At 39.2% G+C, this 26,964-nt stretch overlaps 1 protein-coding gene across 2 annotated transcripts in view; it reads right to left on the minus strand.

The window, feature by feature from the left end:
* CSGALNACT2 (chondroitin sulfate N-acetylgalactosaminyltransferase 2) overlaps window positions 1–16,556 on the minus strand; it is a 42,787-nt gene extending 26,231 nt beyond the window's left edge. For both annotated transcript variants that reach the window (XR_011496122.1, XM_014841476.3), the window contains exons 1-3: window positions 16,416–16,556; window positions 3,005–3,937; window positions 1,238–1,454 (exon numbers count right to left, since the gene is read on the minus strand). Coding sequence is in view for 1 of the 2 variants with exons in the window: in XM_014841476.3 (XP_014696962.1) it covers window positions 1,238–1,454; window positions 3,005–3,665 (878 nt within the window). In the remaining variant the exon portion in view is untranslated. The remainder of the gene's footprint in view (window positions 1–1,237; window positions 1,455–3,004; window positions 3,938–16,415) is intronic.
* Between the last annotated feature and the right edge of the window lie 10,408 nt (window positions 16,557–26,964).

Here is a 26,964-nt window from a genome sequence, read left to right on the forward strand (position 1 = left end):
TCGTTAATTCCAGAAATCATAACTATCATCAAGGAATAAATATTTGCCACAATTGAGGTTACTTAGTATTAAAGAATAATGTAGCATCTGAAGGCAATTCCAAGAAAGGCAATAAAAAAAATGCTTTAGGAAATCAGATCTCAAGTGAGCTATTTCAAAAAGGCAAAACTCATTTGGAGACATGACTTCTAGATAGTCTGCTACAGAATAGTGTTAACTAACTTGTAAATCCAACAATTTTAACATGAGAATAAAGACTGGGGTTACAAAGCATTAAAACTAGCAGATCCAAGTATTAAAAACATGGCAATTGTTAAATTAAAACAAAAAAGCAAAACTTCCCTCAGTCACCCTAATATATAATTGTTAATTCTTTAACACTTTAGCATTTTAAAATATCCAAATTTAATGACCAAAAAAAGGGAAAAAATTCTTTTAAAAATTGTTAAGTCTCTGCTTCCCAAGATGGAATAACTCTCATTTTTAGTTGAACGTTTGTATTTCTAAAATCTATTTTAATTTTAAAATCCAAATTGTTCTCAAGAGAATTTTCTGGGGAGACAGCTATTTTCCATATCTTGATTGGGGAGGCAGTTACATGAGTACATACATTTCTCAAACAATATGAAACCTCTATCCTGAGAATATGTGGATTTTACTGTATGTAAATTATGCCTCAATAAAATTTTTTTTTTTTGAGGAAGATTAGCCCTGAGCTAACATCTGCCGCCAATCCTCCTCTTTTTGCTGACGAAGACTGGCCCTCAGCTAACATGCCTGCCCATCTACCTCTGCTTTATATATGGGATGCCTATCACAGCATGGCTTGCCAAGTGGTGCCATGTCCGCACCTGGGATCCGAACTGGCAAACCTTGGGCCACCGAAGCGGAATGTGCAAACTTAACCGCTGCGCCACTGGGCCGGCCCCTCAATAAAATTATTTTTAAAAATTCAACTTGTCCTAAAATGAATTCATACACAATTATAAAGGTCACCAAATTTAGTTTCTAATAGTTGTCACCTTCAATTTACTTAATAGTTCAAATAATCAGTAACACAATATACTCTACATGCTTTAAGAAAAAAGAGACTACCAAAAAAATAAAGTTCCCGAAAGCCTATAAAATTATTCTGTAATTCTAAGTAATCATACTCAGTGAAGATAAACTAAATAAACCCACATGAATGTGATTGTTTTAGGAGTGCTTAGCTAAATCATTAAGCCCTGAGAGTTACCTGAAGTTCTGCATAAACTGTGCAAAGGCTTCAGTTCTTTCTGCAAGTGGCACAATGATATTAATAATTGATCTCGTAATGTCAATCATCTCGCTCTTCACTTTCATTAGAGGTCCAAAAGGGCGGAAGAGGGTCACGTGTCTATATTCCATAAGGTCTGCTTTCTTAAAAAAAAGTTCATACTGCGTGCCCTTATCTCTCTCGGTGCGATAATAACCTAAAGGAAAGAGTTAGGGACAAAGATGTCTCCATGGCAAAGATTACAAATTCAATGTGAATAATGATTTTACTTGATTCAAAGTATGAAACCGGACTTGTAGTGTTTTTATTTATTTGTGAAAATATTTATCCCCACTGTACAGTCACACTACTTCTTGAAAAGGAGAGGTTAAAAAATGTTCACTGCTCTGCTATATTAATATTCAATCCATAAAGTATGCTCCAAATGACAATTATTCCTTTTTACATATGACTTTTTTTAATAGTAGGGCCTATCAATACTGTAACCATAGGACGAAAATAAATAAATAATTTCTGGCAATATTAAATTCTAGACCTGAGAGTAAAAACTTCTGTTGCTTGGTTCAGCTCAACAAAAATTAACTGAGTGCCTTTGTGTCAGTCACTGGTGGTATAAAGAGGGCTACAGAGTCCCAGTTTTGAGGAAGGGTCAGTCGAGTGAGGGAGACAGAAAAATAAAGAAATAATGCAGTGATACACACACACATACTGACTAGAGTGAATTCAGACCAAAAAATTAGTATAGATTTAAACACAGTAATCTGAGATGTCTTTGAGAGAAAAGTATGGAAGTTTGCAGAAAAATTAGAAGAGTTTTGAGAGAAACAATCCATCAAAAATTACAGGAAGTGACAGCAGAAAAAAGAGGTGGCTACAGAGAAAAGACAGCTGAAATGCCACAGAAAAGCACAATGCCCTCCCTGATGGCCTCCAAAGGCCTCAAGGTATTATATTATAGTACAGCAAGTGATATCCAAGATCATTTTGGGTCAAAAAATCTACATGTGGTATATTGTTTATAGAATCAAGCAAAGAGAACTTTCAAGAAAGATTTATATCCAAAATGGTTTTAAGCTGTAATTAAACATCTAGCAGGGGGTATTAAGATAGAGATGGGTGGGGATCTACAATTATTCCCATTTATATCAATCAGTAATATCTTAAATTTATAGAAGTGTTCCTCAATTTTTGAGTCATGTCCCATCTTGATATATAAAAATCCCATGCCCTTTCTACAGTCTATCTTAGGAAAACAGGTTTATTTCTTTACTTTTTTCAAACGTCAAATATGCTTTTGAAACTACGTATGCCTCCCTAACCTTTTCATGTGCTTCTCTTCCCCTCAAAATAGAGAATAACCCTAATCTACTAAATTAGGTTCTTTGTCTTTCCTTTATCAAATAGTTTTTCAAATCTTGACACATTTTTAAAAATATAAAAAAAGAACATCATGATCAGTTAAGAGAGGAACGCAAATATATACGCATGCACACACAGCCCTAAGAGCCCTTCAACTTGAGTAGTATTCTATATAAGCTTATTCTATTTCCTTGGTCCTTATTCTCTATTTTATTATGATCACTTTGTAACTTTTTCTAAAAAGCCACTTCAAATTTGTGGTGGAATGAAGTGGATAAAAACATAAATGTTTTAATATTGTGGACAATGACTGACTTATATTACCAAGATACAATAATAGCATTTTGTCACACTAACATAACTATGGACCAACACATTTTTCATTACCTTCTATGAAGTCATTTTCATTAAATATCAGCTTCTCTCCGAGGGGACCATCCTCATCTTCCTGTTCATCATCTTCATCAGGATTATTAATGACCTCCAAGCCAGCTTCAATAACTTCTACCAATTCATCTCGCTTGTCTTTTCTAACTGGCTTTTCCTCAGGATGGCGAGTGAGACCCATTTCCAACTGGAATACTTTCATTAAGGTAAAACTTTCAAAGGGAATGACTCCATACTCACTGGGTAGTTTGGCTCCGATGCTAACTTCAGCTTTGTCAATTTGGGAATGAAGAAACTCTAAAAGATCGCTAGGTGCTTGTTCTTTGTTGCCTTGATAGCCTATGCCGTTACCCCCTACATTCTTTCTCTCTTGCAGTGACCTCATCTTCTCACTCATTTCTTGTAATTCTTGTTTTAGTTGGGCAATCTGGCGTTTCAGACTGGTTGCCCTGGTTTGATAATGTTCTTCTTGCTCCTGTAGGAGGGCTTGATAATACTCTTTACCATAATTTTCCCCAATGACACCAGGAAGAGATGCATTCCCATCAGTCTGAGGGGCACATTCCAGAAGGTACAAAAATAATACCAAACTGCAGAGTAAAGCGAGACCCAACAGTAGCCAATGGGTCCGGGTCTGAAGAATCAATCCTCTTCTAGGCATTCTAATAAAAGTGGACTTGCCTAATGAGGTAAGTTCTTTGCTTGCTCATACCTTTAACAAAAGGTTATCAAAAATTAAAAATAAAATCAGGATTTCCATAAAAGGTACCAACAAGAATTCTGCTGTAGCTTAAAGAATTTCTTCCTTCAGCAGTGAAGACTACTTGCAGAAATAAATAATGCGTACTTCCTGTATTGTTACCACGATATCCGGAATAAAGAAATCTGATCTATAGAATCAGATAAAATTCCATTATATGGGTGGCGACTTTTCTGAAAGAAACAGATCAGAATCAATCAGAACTTTGTTTCTTTAAGTACATCAAATTGTTAGCAGCTTCAGTACACTTAGCTATGTGACTATTACATGTAGAGCACCATGAGAGGTGCTAATATAGAATATTCAGTAAATGCTGGGAGAAGGTATGAGGAAAAATATCTTACAAAACACTAAAATATGATAATGTAATACTTTAACTGGAATGTCTACACATCTATAACCTATTGAATGAGTCAAAGAAATATTAAAATTATGTTTAGCATAGTTTGTGTTACATAGATTCTACTGTTCTCTAATTATTTGAAAATTATATCACTTACATTTCTTTATTAACATAATATTTCAATTAACACACCATTTCCCACGTACAGCATATCGCCATTTGGGAAGTGAGTTTCTATAAATTATTTTTGTTATACTGATATTGGCTTACTAGAGACAGATATTTTCTTCCAGTTTATTCAATTCAAGTATTCTACTTCATTAATTTCTATGGCTCAATTCAGTCAATCTAAGAGCCTTAAAATTAAGTGGGGGGCGGGGGGACAATTTCAAAACGTCACAGACATCTGGAAAACACATTAAGAAACATTTTTATATCCAAAGTCCTCCAGTAGATTATTTGAGCATTACATCATATAATCTTTCCACCGTAATACACAGCAACAGATTTCCTCCAAGTCTGGAAAGGTTTGGAGTCTATATGAAGAAAGAATGTGAACATTTTAATGTTTATCTATAAGGAAAAATATTCAAAAACTATTTATAAATTTACAAAATTACATGCTATCGTTCATAGTACCACCAGTTGTGTGAGCTCTTCTGTGTTTCTTTATAAACTAAGGATCCTTAATTCTAGAAACAGAGAAGGTTAAACTTATGAGACAAGAGGCAGGGGAGGCCTCCACTGCAGAGAGAATTTCCACTCTAACGAAGTGGTTGTTAAGGATATGTGATACCACAGAAGACTTTTAATCAAGATGGTTTCTACCGGTGCAGCAGAACCTATGGAAGACGATCATGAGGGAACATCAGTCCTAGTCACTTTCTTAGTGATCAGGAAAGCCTGGATGCCTTCTATGAAAAATGCTGCAATGCGCCTTTTTTTTGGTGGCACACACCTGTATAAAATGTAGGATAGATTCAAACTTCTTACACTACAGACTAAGTTAAGTTCAAACAATGGACTTAACTACCTTTAGCTATTTTTTTTAATTTAGTTAACCAAATGATAACCAAGTATCCTGAAAAATTTAATTCACCACAAGGAAGGTTTTCTATGATGGTATCTGTTTTACTGACTGTAAATCTTGTTTTATTTTAAGTGATATAGAAAAAAATGTTCGTATTAAGAAAACTATCTAATTAAAAATTAAAGATGCAGGGGCTGGCCCCGTGGCCGAGTGGTTAAGTTCTCGCGCTCTGCAGCAGGCGGCCCAGTGTTTCGTTGGTTCGAATCCTGGGCGCAGACACGGCACTGCTCATCAAACCACGCTGAGGCAGCGTCCCACATGCCACAACTAGAAGGACCCACAATGAAGAATATACAACTATGTACAGGGGGGCTTTGGGGAGAAAAAGGAAAAAAAAAAAAATTAAAGATGCAAAGCTAATATTAGTTCCAGGACTTTACCATGCTTCAACACCATAACTCTTAGATAAGAAACCACTTCATTACTTAAAGATAAAACTTTGAGGTATCTCTTTTTAACTATTTATAAGTTATTACCAGCCCAATTATTGGGGAAAAGAAAGACTAAAACTGAGAATGTGGAGACATAATCTTATATAAATTATTAATAAAATTATACATATTTAACTATACTATATTCAAACTGTTTTGAAGTGAAACTTGATAACAGAACTAACAGTATGTAATCTAAGTACCTCTACCTTTTATTAATAAGGTACCTCATTGTTTTTTCTTTATATAGACAAAATATTTTAAACTGTGAGATATGATGACCCATTAATGGGTCACTAACAAAGGTTTATTTTTCAGTGAAATAGAACAGGAAGCATCAGTGTATACCACATATAGTAGTAAACTTATATATATATATATGTATATGTATATGTATGTGTATGAGAACTCCACATAAGATGTATTTATAAGGGGGTTATGGTCCCAAAATTCTGAAAAATACTGATTTATAAAGTATTTTTACATATTTTCCATGCTATCTTTTCAGAATAGTGTTGATATTATCTTCATTTTGTATAGGAAAAATAGGCTCAGAAACGTAAAAATTTAAATAAGGTTATATAACTATTAAGCAGTAGCATTAAAGCCAAGGTCTTCTTTCTCCCTCTTTTAAGCAAAATATAGGTTTTGAGATATCTTACATATTTATCTTACAGTTGAATATCTTACAGTTAAATATTATCCACTGAAATGAAAGAAAAGCTGCAGTAATTACTTTAGAACATAAATGTTAGTTGCATAGTTCTGTGGTTATTAAAAATACAAGATTACAATTAAAGTCTTACTTGTCTAGTTCCTGAAGGAACTCTTTAGCCACGTCGTAGAACATTAGATTATAACAACTCTAAATATGTTAAGAATATTAGAAAAAAACATCCATTTTCTGCTGTTACACTTAACTGCCATCATTCTATGTAATGTGTTTGTATCATAAACAAGGTTCATTCATAATCCAGAGTTAATCCCAAGCAAACTTCCAAGGATAAACAGCAGAGTTAAGTGTTCTGAGGAGAGAATGGGATGCTGTGAAGATGGGAAAATGAGCTGTTAAAGATATGTAATACAAATCAAAGATCTCAGAGTTGAAAGAAACCTTAGGAGCCATCAATTCCTACTCTTTAAAAATCAGACTAAAGAGACCTCCTCTTATAGCCAAGATGGAATAACAGGGACCAGATTTACTCTCGAACTTGAAACAACCAAAAACAAACAAACGAAATCCGAAAAACAAAAAACCCACTCCAAAATATGAAACAGTGGTTTTCAAGATACTGAACATTAGGTAATAAAGGACAGGGATCCCTCGGAAAACAAGAAACAAATAACCGCCCAGCTCACTGCCTTAGTTTCCAGGCCACAGCACAGGAAGTTCCCTCCTAAGGAATGCCCAGCTGATTCCCTGAGTAGATGAGATGGAGCTGACAGCCTGAGGAGACCAAGGCAGCTAGGTTCAAAGGATACAGTACCAGAGGAGAGACCTGCAGAGAGAGAGCTGAAGAGTTTGCTCTGAGTATTCAGCAGAGTGCTGATCAGTACAGGCATATGAAGAAACTAACTAAGGCTAAGGAAAGAACCACACAGAAAATTAGAAGACAGAACTCAGCATTCATTCAGAGCCAGAAGTAGTACATGTTCCCACCAGACAGACTGGAAAACCTCAAAATTCATGGGGCATTGGAGAGGGTATTCAAAAAGGTCCTGCCTCAGCAGTGGGAAATAATTAGCTCTAGACTAAACATGGCTCTGGTCCTGTCTAACAAATCTTAAAAGCAAGACCTGAAAGGATCAAACTTTTTCCAAATAACTGCACAACAAGCCTCAAAAATATTTACAGGAATATAAAAATATTCAGTACCCAGGAAAGTAAAATTCACAATGCCTGACATCCAAACAAAAATGATCAGGCATACAAAGAAAAAGAAAAATACACCATTAATGAGAAAAATCAACAATTGAAACTGACAAAGACACTGGAATTCACAGAAAAGAATATTAAAAGTTATTATAATTATATTTAAAAAGATGTTCACATTCAAAAAACTAAGTAGAGACACAGATGACATAAAAAAGATTCAAACTGAACTTTAGGAGATGAAAGCTTCAATGTCTGAGATGAATACACTAAATGGGATTAACAGCAGATTAGATATTTCAGAACAAAATATTAATGAATTGAAGACATAGCAATAGAAATTATGCAAAATGTAGAAGGAAAAAAGAATGAAAAATATGAATAGAGCAACTGGTAAGCTGTGTGACAACTTCAAGTAGCCTAATATATATGTCATTAGAGTCTCCAAAGAAGAAGGAGGGAGCTAGGAGAAATAGTTCAAGAAATAAGGCTGAAAATTTTCCACCTTGATGAAAATTATCAACATATAGAACAAAGAAGTTCAACAAATACCAAACACAAGAGCCACAAAGAGAACTAAAGCAAGGCATATGCTAATCAAACTGCTCAAATTCTATGATAAATAGAAAATCTTAAAAGTGGCCAGAGGAAAAACACATAACACATACAAAAAACAAGGAGAGTAGAGCAATATCTTTACAGAACTAAAAAGAAAAATATATCAACCTAGAATTCTATACTCAGAAAAAGTATCTTTCAAGAATAAAGGCAAAATACTTTTTCTAGACATTCAAAAGCTAAAAGAATGCATCACCATCAGATCTGCACTACAAGTCCTTTAGGCAGAAAGAAATGATACCAGATGGAAATATGGATCTACACAAAGCAATGAAGAAACCAGAAATGATAACTACGTGGATAATTACAAGATTTTTATTATTTAAATCCCCAAGATAAAACAAATAAATTGGACTTAATTAACATTAAAACTTTTGTGCTGCAAAGGATGTCATCAAGAAGTGAAAAGGCAACAACAGAATGGGAGAAAATATTTCTAGCTCATACATCTGATAGAATACGTGTGTAGAATGCATAAAGAACTCTTACAACCCAATATTAAAAAGATAAATAACCTAGTGGGTGGGCAAAAGATCTGAATAGACATTTCTCTAAAGAAGATTAAGAATGGCCTATAAACACATGAAAAGATGCTCAATATCATTAGCCAACAGGGAAATTCAAATCAAAACCACAATGAGATACCACTTCACATCCACTAGAATATAATTCAAAATGAATCATAGATTTAAATGAAAAACCTAAAACTATAAAACTAGAAGAAAGCATAGGAGAAAATCTTTGTGACCTTGAGTTAGGCAAAGATTTCTCTGATATGACACGAACAGCATAATTGATAAAGTAGAGTTCATAAAAATTTGTAACTTGTGCTCTTTGAAAGATACTGTTAAGAGAATGAAAAGACAAGTCACAGACCTGGAGAAAATATGTGCAAAGCATATATGTGATAAAGGACTTGTATTCCAAATAACTTAAAAAACCTATCAAAATGCAAGAAGAAAATAAACAAAGCAATTAAAAACTGGCAAAAGATTCAAACACTTCAAATAAGCACAGGAAAAAAATGCTCAACGTTGTTAGTCATTAGGGAAATGCAAATTCAAACCACAATAGATACTACTACACAGAAAGGCTAAGTTTAGAATGGCTAAAATTAAAAAGACTGATATGTTGGTAACAATGTGGAGGAACTAGAACTTTCATACATTGCTGGTGGGAATCTAAGATGGTTTTGCAGTTTTGTAACAAGTTAAACATAAGCCTACCATATGATCAAGCCATTCCATTCCTAGATATTTATCCAAGTGAATTGAACGTATATGTCCAAACAAGGACCTGTACACACATGTTCATAGCAGCTTTATATGTAACAGCTCAAAACTGGAAACAATTCAAAGGTCCACCAACAGGTGAATGGATACACAAACTGGTACAGCCATATAATGGAACACTGCTCAGCAATAAAAAGGAATAAACTACTGACACAGGCTTCAAATGGTGAATCTCAATCATTACTCTGAGTGATAGAAGCCCAACAACAAGAGTATGATTCCATTTATATGAAATTTTAGAAAATGTAAGGTAATTTGTAGTGACAGAACACAGATGAGTGAGTGGTTGCCTGGGATGCGATGGGGGTGAAGAAGGTGGTATCACGAAGGAATTATAAAAGGGCACAAAGAAACTTTTGGGAGTGATGGATATGTCCATCATTTTGATTGTGGTAATGATTTCACAGGTGTATACATATGTTCAAATGATCAAATTGTACACTTTATAAATGTGTAGTTTATTGTATGTCAATTATACCTCAATGAAGCTATTTAAAAAATAAAACCAAATCAGATTTAGTTTCAGTAGTAGAGGCAAAAGTCATGTTTAAGAAAACTCCATTTTGTTCATTAAGAAGACAAGCATGAAAATTTGTTGATTGCAAGTTTGGATTTAAAAAACAAAACTAGCCATCTTCCCTCCTCCCCCTAGAAAAGTACAACTCAGATTACTCTGAAGGTTTTATTACATCTTTTCTATTTGCCTTGTGATTTTGAGACAATAGAAGAGTGTTCAAGATAGTTTATTTTACAGCATTGACCCCTATTCAATTTTTAAGCAGGTTCTATGCAATCTTTTGATCCTATAATTTTACATTACTACTAATACATATTTCATACATCATTTCCAGGATACTTTCACTGCAGTGTGCCAAATTAACTTCTGCAATAAGAGTAACCTACTGGCTTCTGCAAAATACAAACAATCCATTTGAATCTAATTATTTTAAAAGTTCTAATTCTGTATAATCTTCTTAAATTTTCTGCACAGAATAATTTTTTATTAAAGTTTGCAAAAACTAAATTTATAATTTTGAGTTCAATTTTACAGAACAAACACAGTCACAAAATTATTTGGAAAACATAACTGCTGTCAGAAAAATGAAACTAAAACATTATGAAGTAGAAACATTTGTGAGGGAGAGAATTAGAACCTTTTACTTCTTGAGCACTTTGGTAAGTATTACAATGATACATGGCTTCTCTAACATGTCACTGAATAAATAGTTTGTAAGTATTTAGAAATAAAAGTAATTATCACCAGAAGGCGGCACTCATTCAACAAATAATTTAAGTACCTACTGTGGGTCAAGCACTGCAATGGACTGAATGTTTCTTTTCCCCCAAATTCATATGTTCAAATCCTAACCCTCAATGTGATGGTATTAGGAGGTAAGCCTTGGGAGGTAATTAGGTCCTGAGGTAGAATCCTCATGAATAGGATTAGTGCCCTTATGAGAGAGACCCCAGAGAGTTATGAAGCCCTCTTTCTGCCATGTGAAGATACAACGAGAAGTTGGGAATCTACAACCCAGAAGAGGGCCCTCACCAGAACCCAACCATGGTGGCACCCTGATCTCAGACTGTGAGAAATAAATTTTTGCTGTTTATAAGCCACTCAGTCTATGGTTCTTTGTTATAGTTGCCTAAACTGACTAAGACAGGCTGTGTGTTGGATGCCAAGAACAAGTCATACCAGATGGATCATTTTGACAAGTGTTTCTGGGGAAAACTATACTCATGTATTCTAATTTCAGCAAGACACATGACAGTAATACTCATGATATCATTACAGGTAAAGCAGAAAAACGTGCTAAAGGCAGCCTGTGGGACAGTAAAAACAACTCAGAGTCAAGCGTAATAGCTACTTAGCAGTATGTAATCTTGGGCATAATATTTAACCTCTCTGGGCTTCTTCTATAAAATGAGGTAGTTTGCCTGGATGGTCAAAGTTCCTTCAAAGATGTTACAATTCCTTTGATTAAAGACACAGTAGGGGCCAGCCCCATGGCCAAGTGGTTAAGTTCGCGCACTCTGCTTCAGCGGCCCAAGGTTTCACCTGTTCGAATCCTGGGCACAGACATGGCACCACTCATCAAGCCATGCTGAGGCAGCGTCCCACATGCCACAACTAGAAGGACCCACAACTAAAACACAGAACTATGTACCTGGGGGGCTTTGGGGAGAAAAAGGAAAAAAATATATATATTAAATACACACACACACAAACTTCTTATTTTTCAGAGGACAAATCTGATTTAAATGCACAAGTCCTTTAATCCAGCAATTCGCAATTCCACTTTAAGATTCTATACTACAGAAATATTCATGCTAGTATATAAAGTCACACGCATATGATGTTTACTAGTGTTATGTGTAACAGCCAAGTAAAAATAAAAGCAACTTAAAGTCCAGCAAAAGAGGAAAGGTTAAGCAAACTGCAGAGATTTATACAACAGAATGTTTAAAAGGAATGAGGTGGATTCAAATGAGCTGACATAGATAACACCTATAAAATGATGTTTGATTACAAATATTTTTGTTTGTCTTGTCTGTATAATAGGCTTGGGAGCCAGACGGCCTAAATTCAGCTGTCTGTTCTATCACTTTCTAACTCTTCCTTACAGACAAATTCGTTAACCTCTATAAACTTTAGTTTCTCATCTTTAAGTGGAGATAATTATAGAACCTCCTCGGAGTGTTACCATAACAATTAATCAAGTAAAACATGACAAGCATTAAGTGCTCAATTAAGTGTGCGGTATTACTTCCCATTATGCAAAGTTTTGTTTTGTTGTTGTTGTTAAAGGAGTTAAATCCATCAATCTTTTCCTTCATGACTTACTGATTTTAGCTTCCCTACTGGAAATAATTCTAATACAAAACTTACTTCCTCAGATAGATAGCCAATTCTTACCATTTATTAAACAATCCATGCTCTTGTCACTAATTTGAAAGGCCACTTTTTTCCTTTTATTTTCCAAAGAAGTGGGTCAGTTAACATTTATTTATTTATTTATTTAATTTTTTTTAAGGTATGCTTTTTTTGGTGAGGAAGATTGGCCCTGAGCTAACATCTGTTGCAAATCGTCGTCTTTTTTTTTTCTCCCCAAAGCCCCAGTACATAGCTGTATATCCTAGTTGTAAGTCATTCTAGTTCTTCTATGTGGGATGCCACCACAGCATGGCTTGATGAGCAGTGTGTAGGTCCACACCCAGTATGCTGAAGCGGAGCATGCGAACTTAACCACTCGGCCATGGTGCCAGACCTCAGAAACGCCACTTTTATCAAAAGCAAAATTCCTACACATATAGAGGTCCATTTCTGACCTCTAAACCAGGGATTAGCAAACATTTTAGGTAAAGGGTCAGTCAGTAAATATCACAACCAGTCAACTCTGCCTCATAGCACAAAAGCAGTCACGGATGATGCGTAAATGAATGAGCCTAGCTGTGTTCCAATTTGAAATTCATATAATTTCCACGTCACAAAAGTATTCTTCTTTTGGTTTTTCTTCAAGCACTTAAAAATATAAAAGCCACTCTTAGGTCACATGTCATACTAAAACAGGTGGCCAGCCAGATTTGGCAACCTGTACTCTAAACCATGATATTTTTTTACACTCCTAAAATTGTTTTATATTTCTAAAATTCCATAAAATAAATACATGCGATAAAAAGGTTAAACATGACATAAGGGCATACAGTGAAAGCTCGCCATTCTATCCCAGAGGCCCAGTTCCCCTTTCCAGTTTTTGTGTATCCTTCCAAATCTACTGCCACTATTAAACCTCTCAGCATAAATAGTCTTATATATACATTACTTTCCACATAAGTTATTTCATCTATAAGATAAATCCCTGGAAATGGAACCAATTGGTTAAATTTCCTTGAAGGATTCATTCCAACATGTAATTAGCCAGTATCTACAGCTTCTCCCTTGCTTCAGGATAAGCATTCCAAAAGGCCTTTACCTATTTCCTACCTTCCCAATCAACTCTAAAATCCTGTTAAATATCTGTTTCAGATTATAGACTTTAAAACTATACCTACTCTGGTTTATGAATCCTTCCTTGGCACTGCATTAAATTTTTTAGCTATAGTTATCAATGTCTTGGAGTTAAGAAATAAGTTTTACTGTTTTCTTTGATCACTGTTTCTTGAATTCTAAGTCTATTTTTCTTGGACTGATTTCTCATTTGATATCCTGGGGTAATCCTAGTGGGTATGGGTGAGAAGGACTTTATTTTGTCCCCTCTTTGAGACAGTTTGGTTAGGGATAAGATTCTGAGTCCAACGATGTCCCATGAGCACTTTTCAAACATGGTTCCACTATTATCTCACATGCCATGTCCCAGATTAGAAGTCTAATTGCAAATCTGATTTCCACTCTTTTATAGGTAACCATATGTTTCTCTTTGGAAGCTTATAAGACTGTATATTTATCCCAGAAGTTCATAAATTTCATCAGAGTGTATCTAGGTGTGTCTATCAATATTCTTTTAAGACTTTCAGTATGTCTATTCCATATATAAACTTATATACTTTTACTCAGAGAAACTTCCTTGCTTTCTTCCTTGGCTCTCCTGACACAGTATTTTCTTTCCATTCTACTGTAAGGTAGGAATGGGAAATCTGGCATCTACTGTGAGTTGCATGGGGAGGAGAACAGGCCACAGTAGCAGTTAGCCAGAAATCCTAAGTCTGTGCCACATCTTTTCACAAGTTCTCTGAAACGGTATACTTTCTGATCATCTCCATCACAAAGATGAAGAATCAGAGACCAGAGAGAAAAGAGTTGATTTTTATTTGCCAGTACTTTCTCTCCTAACTGACACATCTTTCGTTTGGCTCTGACCGCCCAAGACTCTGCCTGGATACTCCTACCCTCATGATCTCTGTTATCTATGTGGTTATTTCTCCTCTTCCAATTTTTATTCCTTCCTGGAACTCCTATTAGATGTACTTTGGCTCTTCTGGATCTATTTTCCATGTTATGGCTGGTTTTTCCTACTTTCTATGTTTTAATATTCAAGAATTGATTGTTTTCTTTCAGGGCAGCCTGTATGTGTTCAATAGGCTACTGATACACTCTCAAATCTGAGCATACTAATATTTATTTTAAAGTTTTCTTCTGTTTCTTACATTAACTCCATTGTTTCAGGTCTAGTTCTTATATTTTGTTCAGTCTGGGGCATCTCTTACATGCTGCTGACTTACCACACATGTTTAGTAATTTCTGTTATCTGTTCCCTTTATAAACATATCAGTATCTAAGTACACATGGAAATCACTGCACTCCTGTAATAAAATCACATTTGTAACTAACTGTATAATTCAGTTTTACATTTATGCCTAGTTCTTGTGTAGCATGACAACAATGTAAGTTCTTTGGCTTGCAATCTGATGATTCTTCAATCCATTTTTAGTCATATGCTTTCCGTGTTTCGTTTCCCCTAACAACCACTAACTTGAGTAACACAGTTCTTACCTAAGTGTTATACAACAAGCTTCAGGGACAGATCACCACCAGCTCCATCTAACAGACTTGTCTAAGAGACAGTTAAACAAGTAACGACAGTCTGGAAGAAGACTGTCATAGATGCGCAATCCAAGGAGTAAATAATATTATGGTAACGAATCACTTAAGTCTTGAAATCCTAATAGTTATGCTTTTTACCAATTTTTAATATTACAGAACTTAAAATAACAAATTCTACGAGGAAAAAAAAGAGGAAGGCTCCATTTTGGTTAAAAGGTAATTTTCAACCTACCATATGATTCAGCCATCCCACAGCTGACAGAAATGCATACAGATATTCACCAAGACATTTCCAAGAATGCTCATAGCATTCTTCAAAATACATAATATACAAAAGTTGGAAACACAAATACCCATCAACACAAGAGTAGCCATATAATCATACAATTGAATACCACACAGCAATAAACAACGAACTACTGATACATGAAACATCATAGGTGAATCTCACAAGCAATGTGCTGAGCATTGTGTATGAGTCCATGAACATCAAGACCAAAATACACAAAACTAATAGATGATGACAGAAATCAGAATGCTGATGGGGGGACAGGGGAATAACTGACTTGGAAGAAGCAAGGGGGAAATCCTGGGAGGGTGGAAATGTTCCATAGGTATAACTTGATTTAGCTGGTGGTCACATGACAATTTTAAGTAAATGGTATCAGAATAATAAAACAATGAACGTTAACATTCTCAGTCATAGAGTACTTGGTTTCCCACTTTCAAGTTCGAAAGTATTGTTTCAATACAACATTAATTCAACCAAAAACGCAGGCCCAGCTCCTGAGAACCTTCAATGACGGTTAAACGTCCAGACATCGCATATAAATCTCAAGAGCAGGCTGAAGGATAAAAGCTTAAGATTTACAGTCAAATAACATCCCCATAAGTAAAGCCTCACTACTGCGTTTACAAATTATTCCTCGGCAAGTTGCTGTGGAACACGCAATTTTCAAGATGAAGCCTGAAAACGCAAGAGGCCAGGCCCCCGGGCCGGTCTCTGGGCCCCAGCAAGTCCAGCCCGAAGGCGCGCTGGCAAAGGCGGCCGGTGTCCGGCAGCCACAGCGCGAGGGGCTGCGGGCGGAGAGCGCCTGAACGCACTCAACAGCTGAGAGCCGACCACGAAGTGTATCCACTGACAGCAGCAGAGATGGCGGGGAATTGGTTAAAACAAAAAAGTGATAAAAAATGAAATACGCGTAAGCCAACGGTCTCTGGCAACACCGTTCTCAAAAGAAAACTCAACCTCTTCGAAAACCCGCAGCTTTCCCTGACACCGGAGCAGACTCCCGGGGGCTTGTCCGTGAGCGACCCCGCGGGGACAGGACCCCCGGAGGGCTCGTCCGCGAGGTGACCCGACCCGCTGAGGGACCCAGAGCTCCCGCCCGTGCGCCCGCCCTGCCCAGGCCCGAGCCGTGCGAGCCGCCGGCTGGCGAGGCCGGATGGGCGGGGTACTCACCGCGCTCACGGTCCGCGCGCGGCAGCCGCCGCCCCGCCGCCTCCTCCTGGGCCGCGAGCGCACCCGGGCGGAGCCCCGCGCGCTGGAGCTGGGGCCGCCGCCGCCTCACCAGCCCCCTCCCGGCGCGCCGCCGAGCCGACAACCGCCACTTCCGGCGCCCATGAGGAAATGAGGCAGCCGCCGCGCGCGCGCCCGCCTCGCCTCGCCTCGGCCCCCGCCCCCGCCCCGCCCCCGCCCCGCCCGCGCCCAGCGCCTGGCCTGGAAAGCTCTGTAATTGGCGTATAGAACTGATCATCCGTTGAAAGTGTGTGTGTGTGTGTGTGTGTGTGTGTGTGTGTGTGTGTGTGTGTGTGTGCGCGCGCGCGCGTCTGCAGGGTACCTGCTCAGGCTGGACCCCGGGATGGCAGCGCTGCCCTGCCCAGTAGCCCTGTCCTGGGAGCCCGAAGGGGCGGTGAGTGCCTGCGTGGGCACTGAGCTAAGGACTGACAGGTCGCCGGAGCTGTCAGAGCATCCTCCGGAGTGCTGAGCTGCGCATGAGGCCCTGGCAAGGGAGCCCTGAGCTGTTAGTGACCTTAGGCTAGTCACTCCATTTCTTTGGACCTAAGTTGCCTTATATGTGAAATGAGGGAGTTGAGGTAGGCATTCTGTAAAATGGCTTCAAGGTTTGACGTTGTATGATTTTAGTGAAGTGGAAAAAAGAAAAGCCCTCCTTCACGTCTCCTCCACTCAACTGCTTATTGCAGGTACATCACCAAGGCACTTTGCCCTGCCCTGGGGAGTGACAGTCTGCAGTCAAGAGGATGCTGGGCTGCACCAGCCTCTGCCTGTGTCTGGGCAGGACATGGCGGTGCTAAGAGTGGCTCTGGGGTCACCTTCCACCTGGCTCTGCCTCTCATCAAGGTCTGCTTTCCTTTAAGGAGCTATGTGGGCAAATTATCTGGGCCTAGCCTCTCTAAGCTTGCTTCAGTTTCCTCAGCTGTATTAGGACAATAACAATAGCATGTGCTTCCTAAGATTGTTGTGAGGATTATACACAATTTTGTATTTGAAGTGTTTGGCATTGTCTCTCACAGGTGGCAGGCAGTTGGAGCCCATTGTCATCATTAAGTGCATTAATTAGAGCAGAAGGTTGGGGTGACTATGGGACGCATCCTGTGGAAGAGGCATTCCGGGAGGGGAGGATTTATTCCTAATCACAGCTGTCTTCATTGGATGATGGTTGTTGGGATATCTTTAATCCAGATGTTCTCCTTGGATATTGTCCTGTGGGAAATCCCATGAGTGAGAGAGTCTGGACAGCCTACTTATAAGCCAGGCTTGCTGAATATCCAGTCTTTTCCCAACTTCAAAGTCTCCCTTCTCATGCCATTTCTGAGCACTTGTAAACATTTATAGGTCTAACACTCCTTCCCCCCACCCTGGCCCAAGAGTAAAGAATTCATCTAGTCATAGATTCCATGGGTCTGTGAGCTCCTGAAGATAAGGATCATGTCTTTTTCATCTCCCAGTACTTTGCACATAGTAAGTGTTCAATAAATGTGAATTGAATTGATTAAAATAAGAACATGCAAGGATTCCTCCCTTGTCCAGAGTCTCTGTCACTTTACCAGCTCCTTGAGCAGACGGCATGCCTGATTAAATTTACTGTCCATCATGAGTAAGCTTTCTGTCTGGTTGGCTGGTTATGCTCTACTATGGAGATCAGACTTGTGTGAGTCTACTTAGTGTAAGTTAGTTCTCTGGAGTCTAAACCTGCCATGAGTGTTTATCCTGTAGGTTGAGGACCCAAGTTGGGCATGTGAATGCAAAGGTGAGGTATTCTCTCTTGGGAGAATTACAGAGTGAGGAAACTCTGGTAAATGGTACAGAGCACAGCATTGGTGGATATAAGAGGATAAAACAAAAGTTCTTTAAATACTTAAGGTGTTACTACAAGTAAACATAAATGGCAGATCACTGAACTATCAGGGGATTATGTTACTGGGTTGGCGGCTTTGAAGCTCTGAATTCGAGTCTAAGTCCACTATATGTCCTTAGTTAAGACGCTGTAATCAGCCCGTACTTGACATTCTGCTGATGGCCCTTAGGAAGTCCACAAACACAGGGGCATCTGGACCTTATCCTCTAGCCTCACATCCAGTAATGGCAAATGCTTCGGCTGCTCTTTCCTTCTGTTGTCCCTGAACACTTTAAATTGGACAGGACTGTCTACTCCCTGAGGGCAGGGATGTGGCCTCTCCTGTTCTCTCTGGCACCCCTATGCCAGGCATAGGGCCTGACCCATTATAGGTGCTCACTGTGTACCCATGGATAAGTGAATGAATGAATGCTGGTAAATGCTACAGCTCTAACTGTTCTTTAGGGGGGGCCAAAGTGATGAAAAGATAAGTCTGTTCCTCCACTAACCAAATTCAAAACAGCCTCACTTCCTAACAAGCTGCAGTGTACAGTAGAACCACTCCGTGCCACATTAAACATTCTTTTCTTTGTCCTCCTCTGCTAGCCCTGTAAGTGCCGGGTGGGTTTTCTTTTTCATTTATAGCATTTGTTTTTCTCCCTGTATCCTCCATTTTCCTTATTGGCCATGCTGTGTAGCCACATCTGGCACAAATGGAGCATGCACTCAGCAGCGCGTGCTTCTCCCAGCACTCCCTCTGTGTTCACCCTTTTAATCCTCTCAACCTCGCTGTGGAGTATGTTGTGGTCCTCAGTTTACAGTAGAGGAAACAGAAGCTCAGACAGGAAACTGTAGAGGCTCTCCCAGGACAGGGCCTGACTTGAAACTGGAGCAGCAGGGTTAGGGCTAGTTGTCACTTCTTGTAAACTCTTATTTGAATCGTTCATTAGAATTGTTTTTACAATAATTGAGGTTCTGCCATCAATGGATTTCAATTTCTTAGCTTTTTATTATTTTTTAATTACTAGCTCAAATACTAAATGTATGTAATTTGAATTTGGAGAGAAGATAATGCATAATTCAAATTCTATGGCAGATAATGGGTGATTAACTGGGGCTTATAAAATATGTAATTCTCTTGGAGAAAATACTAAAGTATAATTGTGGTATGATTAACATCAGAAGAATGTAGTTTTATTTTTAAATTAAGTTTTTTCCCAAGAGTCTCCACTCTGAGGCTTTTTTTTTTTAACTGTAAAGCTTTTCCACTCCCTTAGCCTGCCTTTGAGTCACTGCCAAGTGAAAGTGATGGGGGCTGACTCCCTTGCTATCTGTGAATAAATAGCATCTGCCTGTTTTCATTTGGGTGATCTTCATGTGTCTCTACTGTTTTCCTGGTGGCCCCACCAGGATATGGTCTTCACTGCTTGTTGCCTCAAACCACAGCCTTTGATCAGGTGCGGTACCCACAGAGGCCCCTTGTGGCTTGCTGCTCTTGGCTTGTCAAGTCCGCAAGGATTGGGTAGGTTGACATTGGGTCTGACCTCTGGTCTCTTTGCATTGAGTTACTTGCTATCTATTCTCAGTTTGGAAGTCTGGTTTTGTTACTGATCCCCCTTTGTTTGGCATCTTTGATGGAATCAGGCCATTCCTGTCATCCCTTTTTGCTGTCTCTTGTGTTACTGTTTTGTGTGCTGTCTAAAAGTGTTGTTTGTCATGAAAAGAAGAATCATAGGGTGGAACACAGACATAGGCCATAGAACCCTTTTGCTTGAGCCAGTCTTACAGCCCTGTGAGTTTGGGGTTCCCACCAGACTAGCATCTGCAGTCTCCACTGTGTCTTCCTAGTGCCCAAAGTGCCTCTTCTTGTAAGGACATCAATCATTGAATTAGAGCCCACTCTAATCCAGGATGACCTCATCTGAACTTGATTGCATCTACAAAGACCCTATTTTCAAATAAGGTTAAATTCACAGGTTCTGGGGGTAAGGACTTGAACACATCTTTTGAGGGACATAATTCTACCCATTATAGATGGCAACCTCATCAATTTCTGGTAGATTCAGGCTCTGCTCTTTCTGCATTAAACCCTGCTACTTTTGCTCAACCTTTTCCTGGGAGTAAACATACAACACAGGTGGTAAGCATTTCAAATAACCCACAGATTTTCTCTGTTTCCTAAACCTTAAGTGTAAGCCTTGAGACCTTGATTACAAAACATTCCTTCCTGCTCTGTGACACCACTTCTGCAAATTTAACAGGAAGAGACTTACTCTCCAAAATTAAATACACTCCAGAGTATTTGAGACTATTTGTGAGATTCCAGATGACTCCTCTGTTCATAAGCAAGTTGATCTGCTCTAGATCTCCTTTTGCCTTCTCCATTATACTTGATGCATACCCCAGATAACTATCTTGCCACTGTACCTGACACTCTATGGGATAAAAACTTCACTGATATGGGAAACATAATTGGAGCAGAACTTATTAAAGTTCAGATCCTACCAAACCATTACCCAAACTTCCCCAATATCCCTTGAAGCCAGAGGCAGAGGAAGGCATTAAACCTATAGTTGAAAGCCTCATATCCAAAGATCTTTTCATACTCTGCCCTTGTAATACATCCATCTTGGCGGTAAAGAGACCAAGTGGAAGGGATATCCATTTGTTTAACACCTCAGGGCCATCAAGAACATTGTTATTCCTTACTTCCTAACCCAAATACCATCCTGCAAGCCACTTCTTGTAGTGAATCTTTGCTCAGCTTTTTTCAGTGTGCTTTGTATTGACAGAAAGTCAATAAATTTTTTTATGTGTTAATGGCCAAATATACACAACATAAAATTTACCATTTTAGTCATTTTTAGGTTTACAGTTCAGTGGCATTAAGTACATTCACATTGCCATGCAACCATCACCACTGTCCATCTTCAGAACTTTTTCATCATCCCTAACTGAAACTCTATACTCATTAAACACTAACTTCCCACTTTCCTTTCCCCCAGCCCCTGGCAACCACCATTCTCCTTTCTATCTTTACGAATTTAACTACTCTAAGTACCTCACGTAAATGGAATCAAACAGTATTTGTCTTTTTGTGTTTGGCTTCCATTTCACTTAGCATAATGTCCTCAAGGTTCATCCATGTTGTAGCATGTGTCAGAATTTCATTCCTTTTTAAGGCTGAATAATGACTGTCAATATCTTTTTTGCCTTCACTGGGGAGAACAATAGTCCTCATGGACAGTCGTGTCCCAGGGGTTCACTGAATCTCCCTGCTATTTTTACCAGGTCTTTAATCAAGACTTACATGATCTAAATTTCCCTTGTGATTCAGTTCTGACACAATATGTAGATGATCTCCTACTCTGCTCAGGGTAAAAGGATTCCATTTACTTATTCTCAGCCTTAGAAGAAAAGGGTCATAAAGTTTCAAAAGATAAATTACAGTTTTGCCAAAATGCAGTCCATTATATAGGGCATGGCCCATCTACAGAGGGAAAGACACTCTCTTCTGATAGACTAAAAACTATCCAAATCTATCCTAGACACCTCACAAAATGACATTTGAGAGGATTTCAAGGTTTAATGAGATATTGCAGACAATAGGTGCCAAATTTTTCTGCAATTGTGACACCTCTTTATCAACTGACTAATGCTTTGTAAGAGACTCTCTCCTCCAGGAGCCTAGAGATGAAGAGGCCTCCTGGAACCCAAAGGCAGCTCCTCAATGGCTTCCTTCCCTAGACATCCATAACAATAGAAAGCACTTTTGTCTATTTGTGCATGAGCAATCTGGACAAGCCCTTGGAGTTTCCTGGGAACCATCCAAAACCCAGCACTTACTATTGCCTTCTCCTGACCTGGTGCAAAGTCTTATCCCCCTAGTCTTAGGGCAAGTACTCCGCTGCAACTTTGTTGATGCTTCTGCTGAGCTGGTTCTAGGCTCCCTGCTTGACCTCATGGCTCTTCCTGCCGTACAGACATTACTACTGACTGACAACACAACACTTTTCAGGCAGCCAATTAACCTCTCATGAAATTCTATTACTCTGTCCCTCTCACATTCACTGCGGCAACACGCTGAATCCTGCCATTCTCTTTCCCCTGGCAGAAGAAGGGGAACCTCATGATTATGTTACTTCAAATAACTAGGGAACTCTCTGCACCTCACTCAGATTTATTAGAGTCTCCTATTGAGAACCCTGACCTAATACTGTTTGTTGATGGCTCATTCCTGAAACTGTAGTTATCAAGCAGCATGTACTACCACTAATTTAAGGTCTTCTTTAGAATATAGTCCTCTACTTGAGATAAAACCAGGCCAGATGGCATAACTTATTGCCTTTACTAGAGCATGTCAACTAGCCAAAGACTAGAGAGTAAACAAATATACAGACAGCAAATATTCTTTTGGAGTAGTACATGCCTTTGCGATGCTGGAAGCCCCACTAAAATGGACAGCAAGATAAGCAACTTTTAGATGCACTCTACTTCCGAGAGAGGTGGCTATTATACAGGTTGAGAACCATGCAAAAAGAGAACATTGAAGCTAAAAGAAATTCTCTAGTAGATCATCATGCCAAACAAGCAACCTTAATCAAGATTATGGTCCCATCTAAACCCTCAGAAGATAAGTCTGCAGCAACTGAAAGAGGCCATTATAAAATATCAACATTTAGTCCCTGATTCTGAAAAGGAAGAGTGGGAAGAATCTGATTGTGCTCTTCATTTAAATAATCTCTGGTGTCCCCAAGATAGTCACTTGGTAGCATCAGATGATTTCAAATGGGTATTAGCTAAATTTTTCCATGGAACTACTCATAGGGTACAAATTGATTACTCTCTTAAATCAACTCTGGAGGAGAGGCTTTAAAGAGACAGCTGAGGTTATTTTTGGGTCATGTGTCACCTGTCAAAAACATAATCCTGGAAAAACTATAAAGGTGGGACGTGGCCAGGAATTAAAGCCTCAAGGGCCCTTTGAACACCTTCAGATGGATTTTTTATCCAGTTTCCACCCTCCATGGGATTTGAATATGTTTTAGATTTGAATGTGTTACAGCAATCCAACTTTAGGGCATCAATCATTGGGTTCATGTTTCACAACTAAAGAAGCAATCTGGAATTTCACACAATTTGACGGTTACTCCAATAGGGGACCTCAAACTGAGGATTCTCAGAGATCCTCTAAAAGCAGCTGATCTTCAGAAGCATACAGCTGACTCAAGACCTTTAGAACAACCAGATGACCTAGGATAGTGGACGATTACTGCTCAAGACGTTGGACCAGGACCCCTGTCTAATTCCTGTTTGTTTGTTTGCTTGTTTTTTATAAAGATTGGCACCTGAGCTAACAACTGTTGCCAATCTTCTTCTTCTTTTTTTTTAATTGCTTGTTCTCTTCAAATCCCCCCAGTACATAGTTGTATTTTTTAGTTGTGGGTTCTTCTAGCTGTGCTATGTGGGATGCCGCCTCAACATGGCCTGATGAGTGGTGCCATGTCCGTGTCCAGGATCTGAACCAGTGAACCCTGGGCTGCCGAAGTGGAGCACGCCAACTTAACCACTCGGTCATGGGGCTGGCCCCTGTTTGTTTTTTTTATTACTTGTTTGTAACCATTCTTCTTCTCATTTTCTATAGACCCCTGGTTGCCATCTACCAGTAATGACCTTTTTCCTCTTTTGTCTTTCCTGTAATTACAATTGTTACATCAGAACATTGCTAATTCTAATGCTAATTCTAATTCTAATAATGTTAGATTATTCCAAACAGTAGCCACTGTCCTAGATCTTACTGCCTGCTCAATCCGCATCCACCACCAGACTCACTTGATGAAAACATCTGGGAAATTCCAGTCTCATCAAAGAAGGCAAAAGGGAATAATTCTCGTAATGCCTCATGGCGGCACCATTTGCAGCAACATGGATCAAAGACTTTAAACAAGCTAGCCTGTGACTGCTAGTATTCTTCTCTCCCAGAAAAAGAACCAATTATTACAATCTATTGATCACACCCTAGGGAATTCTAAATTTGAATTCAACAACCTTCACTGGGTGATGAGTCAAATACTTGTCACTATTTATAAGAGACCATTAGAGATCTAAGTATGTAACCCGGCTAATGGAAGGCCTGGTTCTGGCCTTGTCATGAACAACTTCTTTTTTCCTAGATCTCTATGTATCCCTAGCAGATACTACACCATTTTGGTCAGGATACCTGGTTCTGTTTTCTTCAGAATAACATCTCATGTATGTTAGGAATAGTATTCCAAGACTTGTCTGTACACAAACCCTATAAGTCACCAAGGCTGAAAATTGCAACTCAGACATGAGCTCCAAAATGAAGCCACCCTTGATTATTCAGTACTCTACCCAGGGGAATTACTGACTCACTGTTTATGAGAACAATCAGATTTCCCATCAGGTGGGAATCATACATATAGGACAGTAAGAAACTTATCACTAACTCTGGCAGAAGTCATTAGCAATACCATTTCTTTCCTAGATGAAACACAGATCAGTCTCAACTGATTGGCATGAGTAGTGATGGACAGTCGCACTGCTCCAAATATCATGTTGGTTAGTTATGGTCCATGCCATTCCTAATACTGTTGGTGGATCAGTGAAACAGGGCAGGTGAGACAGGCTATATAAGGCAAAGCTACTTGGCTCTCTAAGGTTGATCTTCATGGCCTTTATGCAATTTATCTTTGGCCTGGGTTGGGGTTCTTGGTTCAAAGCACCTTACAAGGATGATTAACTGTTCTTGTTTTCATCATGGTGGTCATGATACTGGCCCATTGCATTCTATCCAGGGTCTGAAATGCTTTTGCACAGCCACTTCCTCATCAGATGATCACCATGATGATACAACAGAAAGGTTAAGAAGACCTCATGATACAGTTGGCCATGGAGATGACTGAACCATCAATCTCTAAGCAGTGAAGATCTGGATTCCTAGATTTCCCTGAAGTCGTCAACCTCTCACAAGCAAAAAAATGACCAAAAGGGAGGACTGAATATGCAAACAGACAGTGACCAGACCACACAAACCAAAGAACTCTGACACACAATCTCTGCAGTAACCAGCCCAGAATGGTCAGGACTTGGTCAGTGACTGCTGGCTTCCCTATTTTTTCCCGTTTCCAACTCAGGACCAATCAGAGAAAACCAAATATGTTCCCCAAGTGAATCACGTAAGGCACCCAGCTTCTAGTTAGCCTATCTCCAGCTTCCTCGTGCCAACAATCTCAAATCACAGCATACCTGAAGCCTCTCCTCTGCCTGCCTTTCAGTCTCTGCCAAAAACAAGTGATGGTGGCTGACTCCCTTGCTATGGCAAGTTCAGAATAAATAACTTCTGCTTGTTCTCATTTGGGTGGTCTTTATTTATTTTGACAAAGCTAAGGATTATAGATAATTGGACCTCTCTTAAAAAATATAATTTTCTACTACAACACTTCCTTTACTTCTTTCGTTGACTCTCTTGTGAGAGACCAGAGTCCTTTCATCCTCTGTGTCACTCCTACTCTTAAAAAGTCACTTCCTTTAATCTTACTTTTCTTTCCAGACACTCATAAAGTCCCCCTAACCCTTGGCGTGCTCTTGGCCTCTCATGTCCTGGGGCCACAGGGCCACTAGGAAAATCTTCAAGCTTTTTGAAACTCTCAGAATAGAGGCACAAAATATGGAGCAAGTCACACGCCCTGGGTGAGAGGAGCCTCCGAGGTCAGAGGCTCTGACACAGGAATCACATGGGCCTCCCGCAGTCCTCCAGACAAAGTCTCTTGCCTCAAGTAGCAAGAGGCAGCTTCATGTTCTTCCTTCTCCTGGGTGGGACCCTTCCCAACCTACAGGAATGACTTTCCTCCGTGGGGAAAATGACAAGTGCAGAAGAGGACTGGAGTCCAGGTGAGAAACAAGAGCAGCCAAAAAGGATACGGTTTACTCTGGCACTGTTTGCAAAATTGACAAAGATAAATAAAAACACAGACACTTAAAATGAACTTCACATTTTTATTCAAGAAATTGGCAATTTGCATAGTAAGTATTATCTGTGTATGACATATCAAAATGGTTTCCTTCTCAAAAATGAGGATTTTTTTTTTTAGTTTTAGAATGCACTTTTCTTACCTTGCCTGATTTACCTCACACTAATTTTGAACTTGAATTGCTCAGTGTCATCTGAAAGGGTGCAGGATCATGGTCTCTCCTGGTGTGGCACAGAACTCCTGAAGTCACAGTGGTTGCAGTCGTCTTGGGTCCCAACTCCCTCCATTCAGCCTGGCCCAGTTCTCTGTGACACTGACGTCCCGGTAGCTGCCAAGATGGGTTCCCTGTCACAGATCCCTGGCCTTGGCTCCCGCTGAGAGATCTCAATTGGCCAGGCCCTGTGATTTAACACATCCCAGAAACATCTGCAAAAATATCCTGTCGCTTAACATAGGAATCGAAACCTGAGTTGCAACGATTAACTGTGATTTCTTTCAGACGTTCGCAGTGTGCACCTCTTTAACTCTGGGGGTGAAGCTTTTTCTCCTAGCTGTTACACAGCCACCCATTGGGCCCAGGCTGCAGGACATGGCAGTGTACCCCAAATTGAAACATTCTCCGCATACAGGTTCTAGTTTCTCATGATCTCAGCTGAGA

This window comes from Equus asinus, chromosome 2 (genome assembly GCF_041296235.1).
Source record: "Equus asinus isolate D_3611 breed Donkey chromosome 2, EquAss-T2T_v2, whole genome shotgun sequence".
NCBI classification, from domain to species: Eukaryota; Metazoa; Chordata; class Mammalia; order Perissodactyla; family Equidae; genus Equus; species Equus asinus.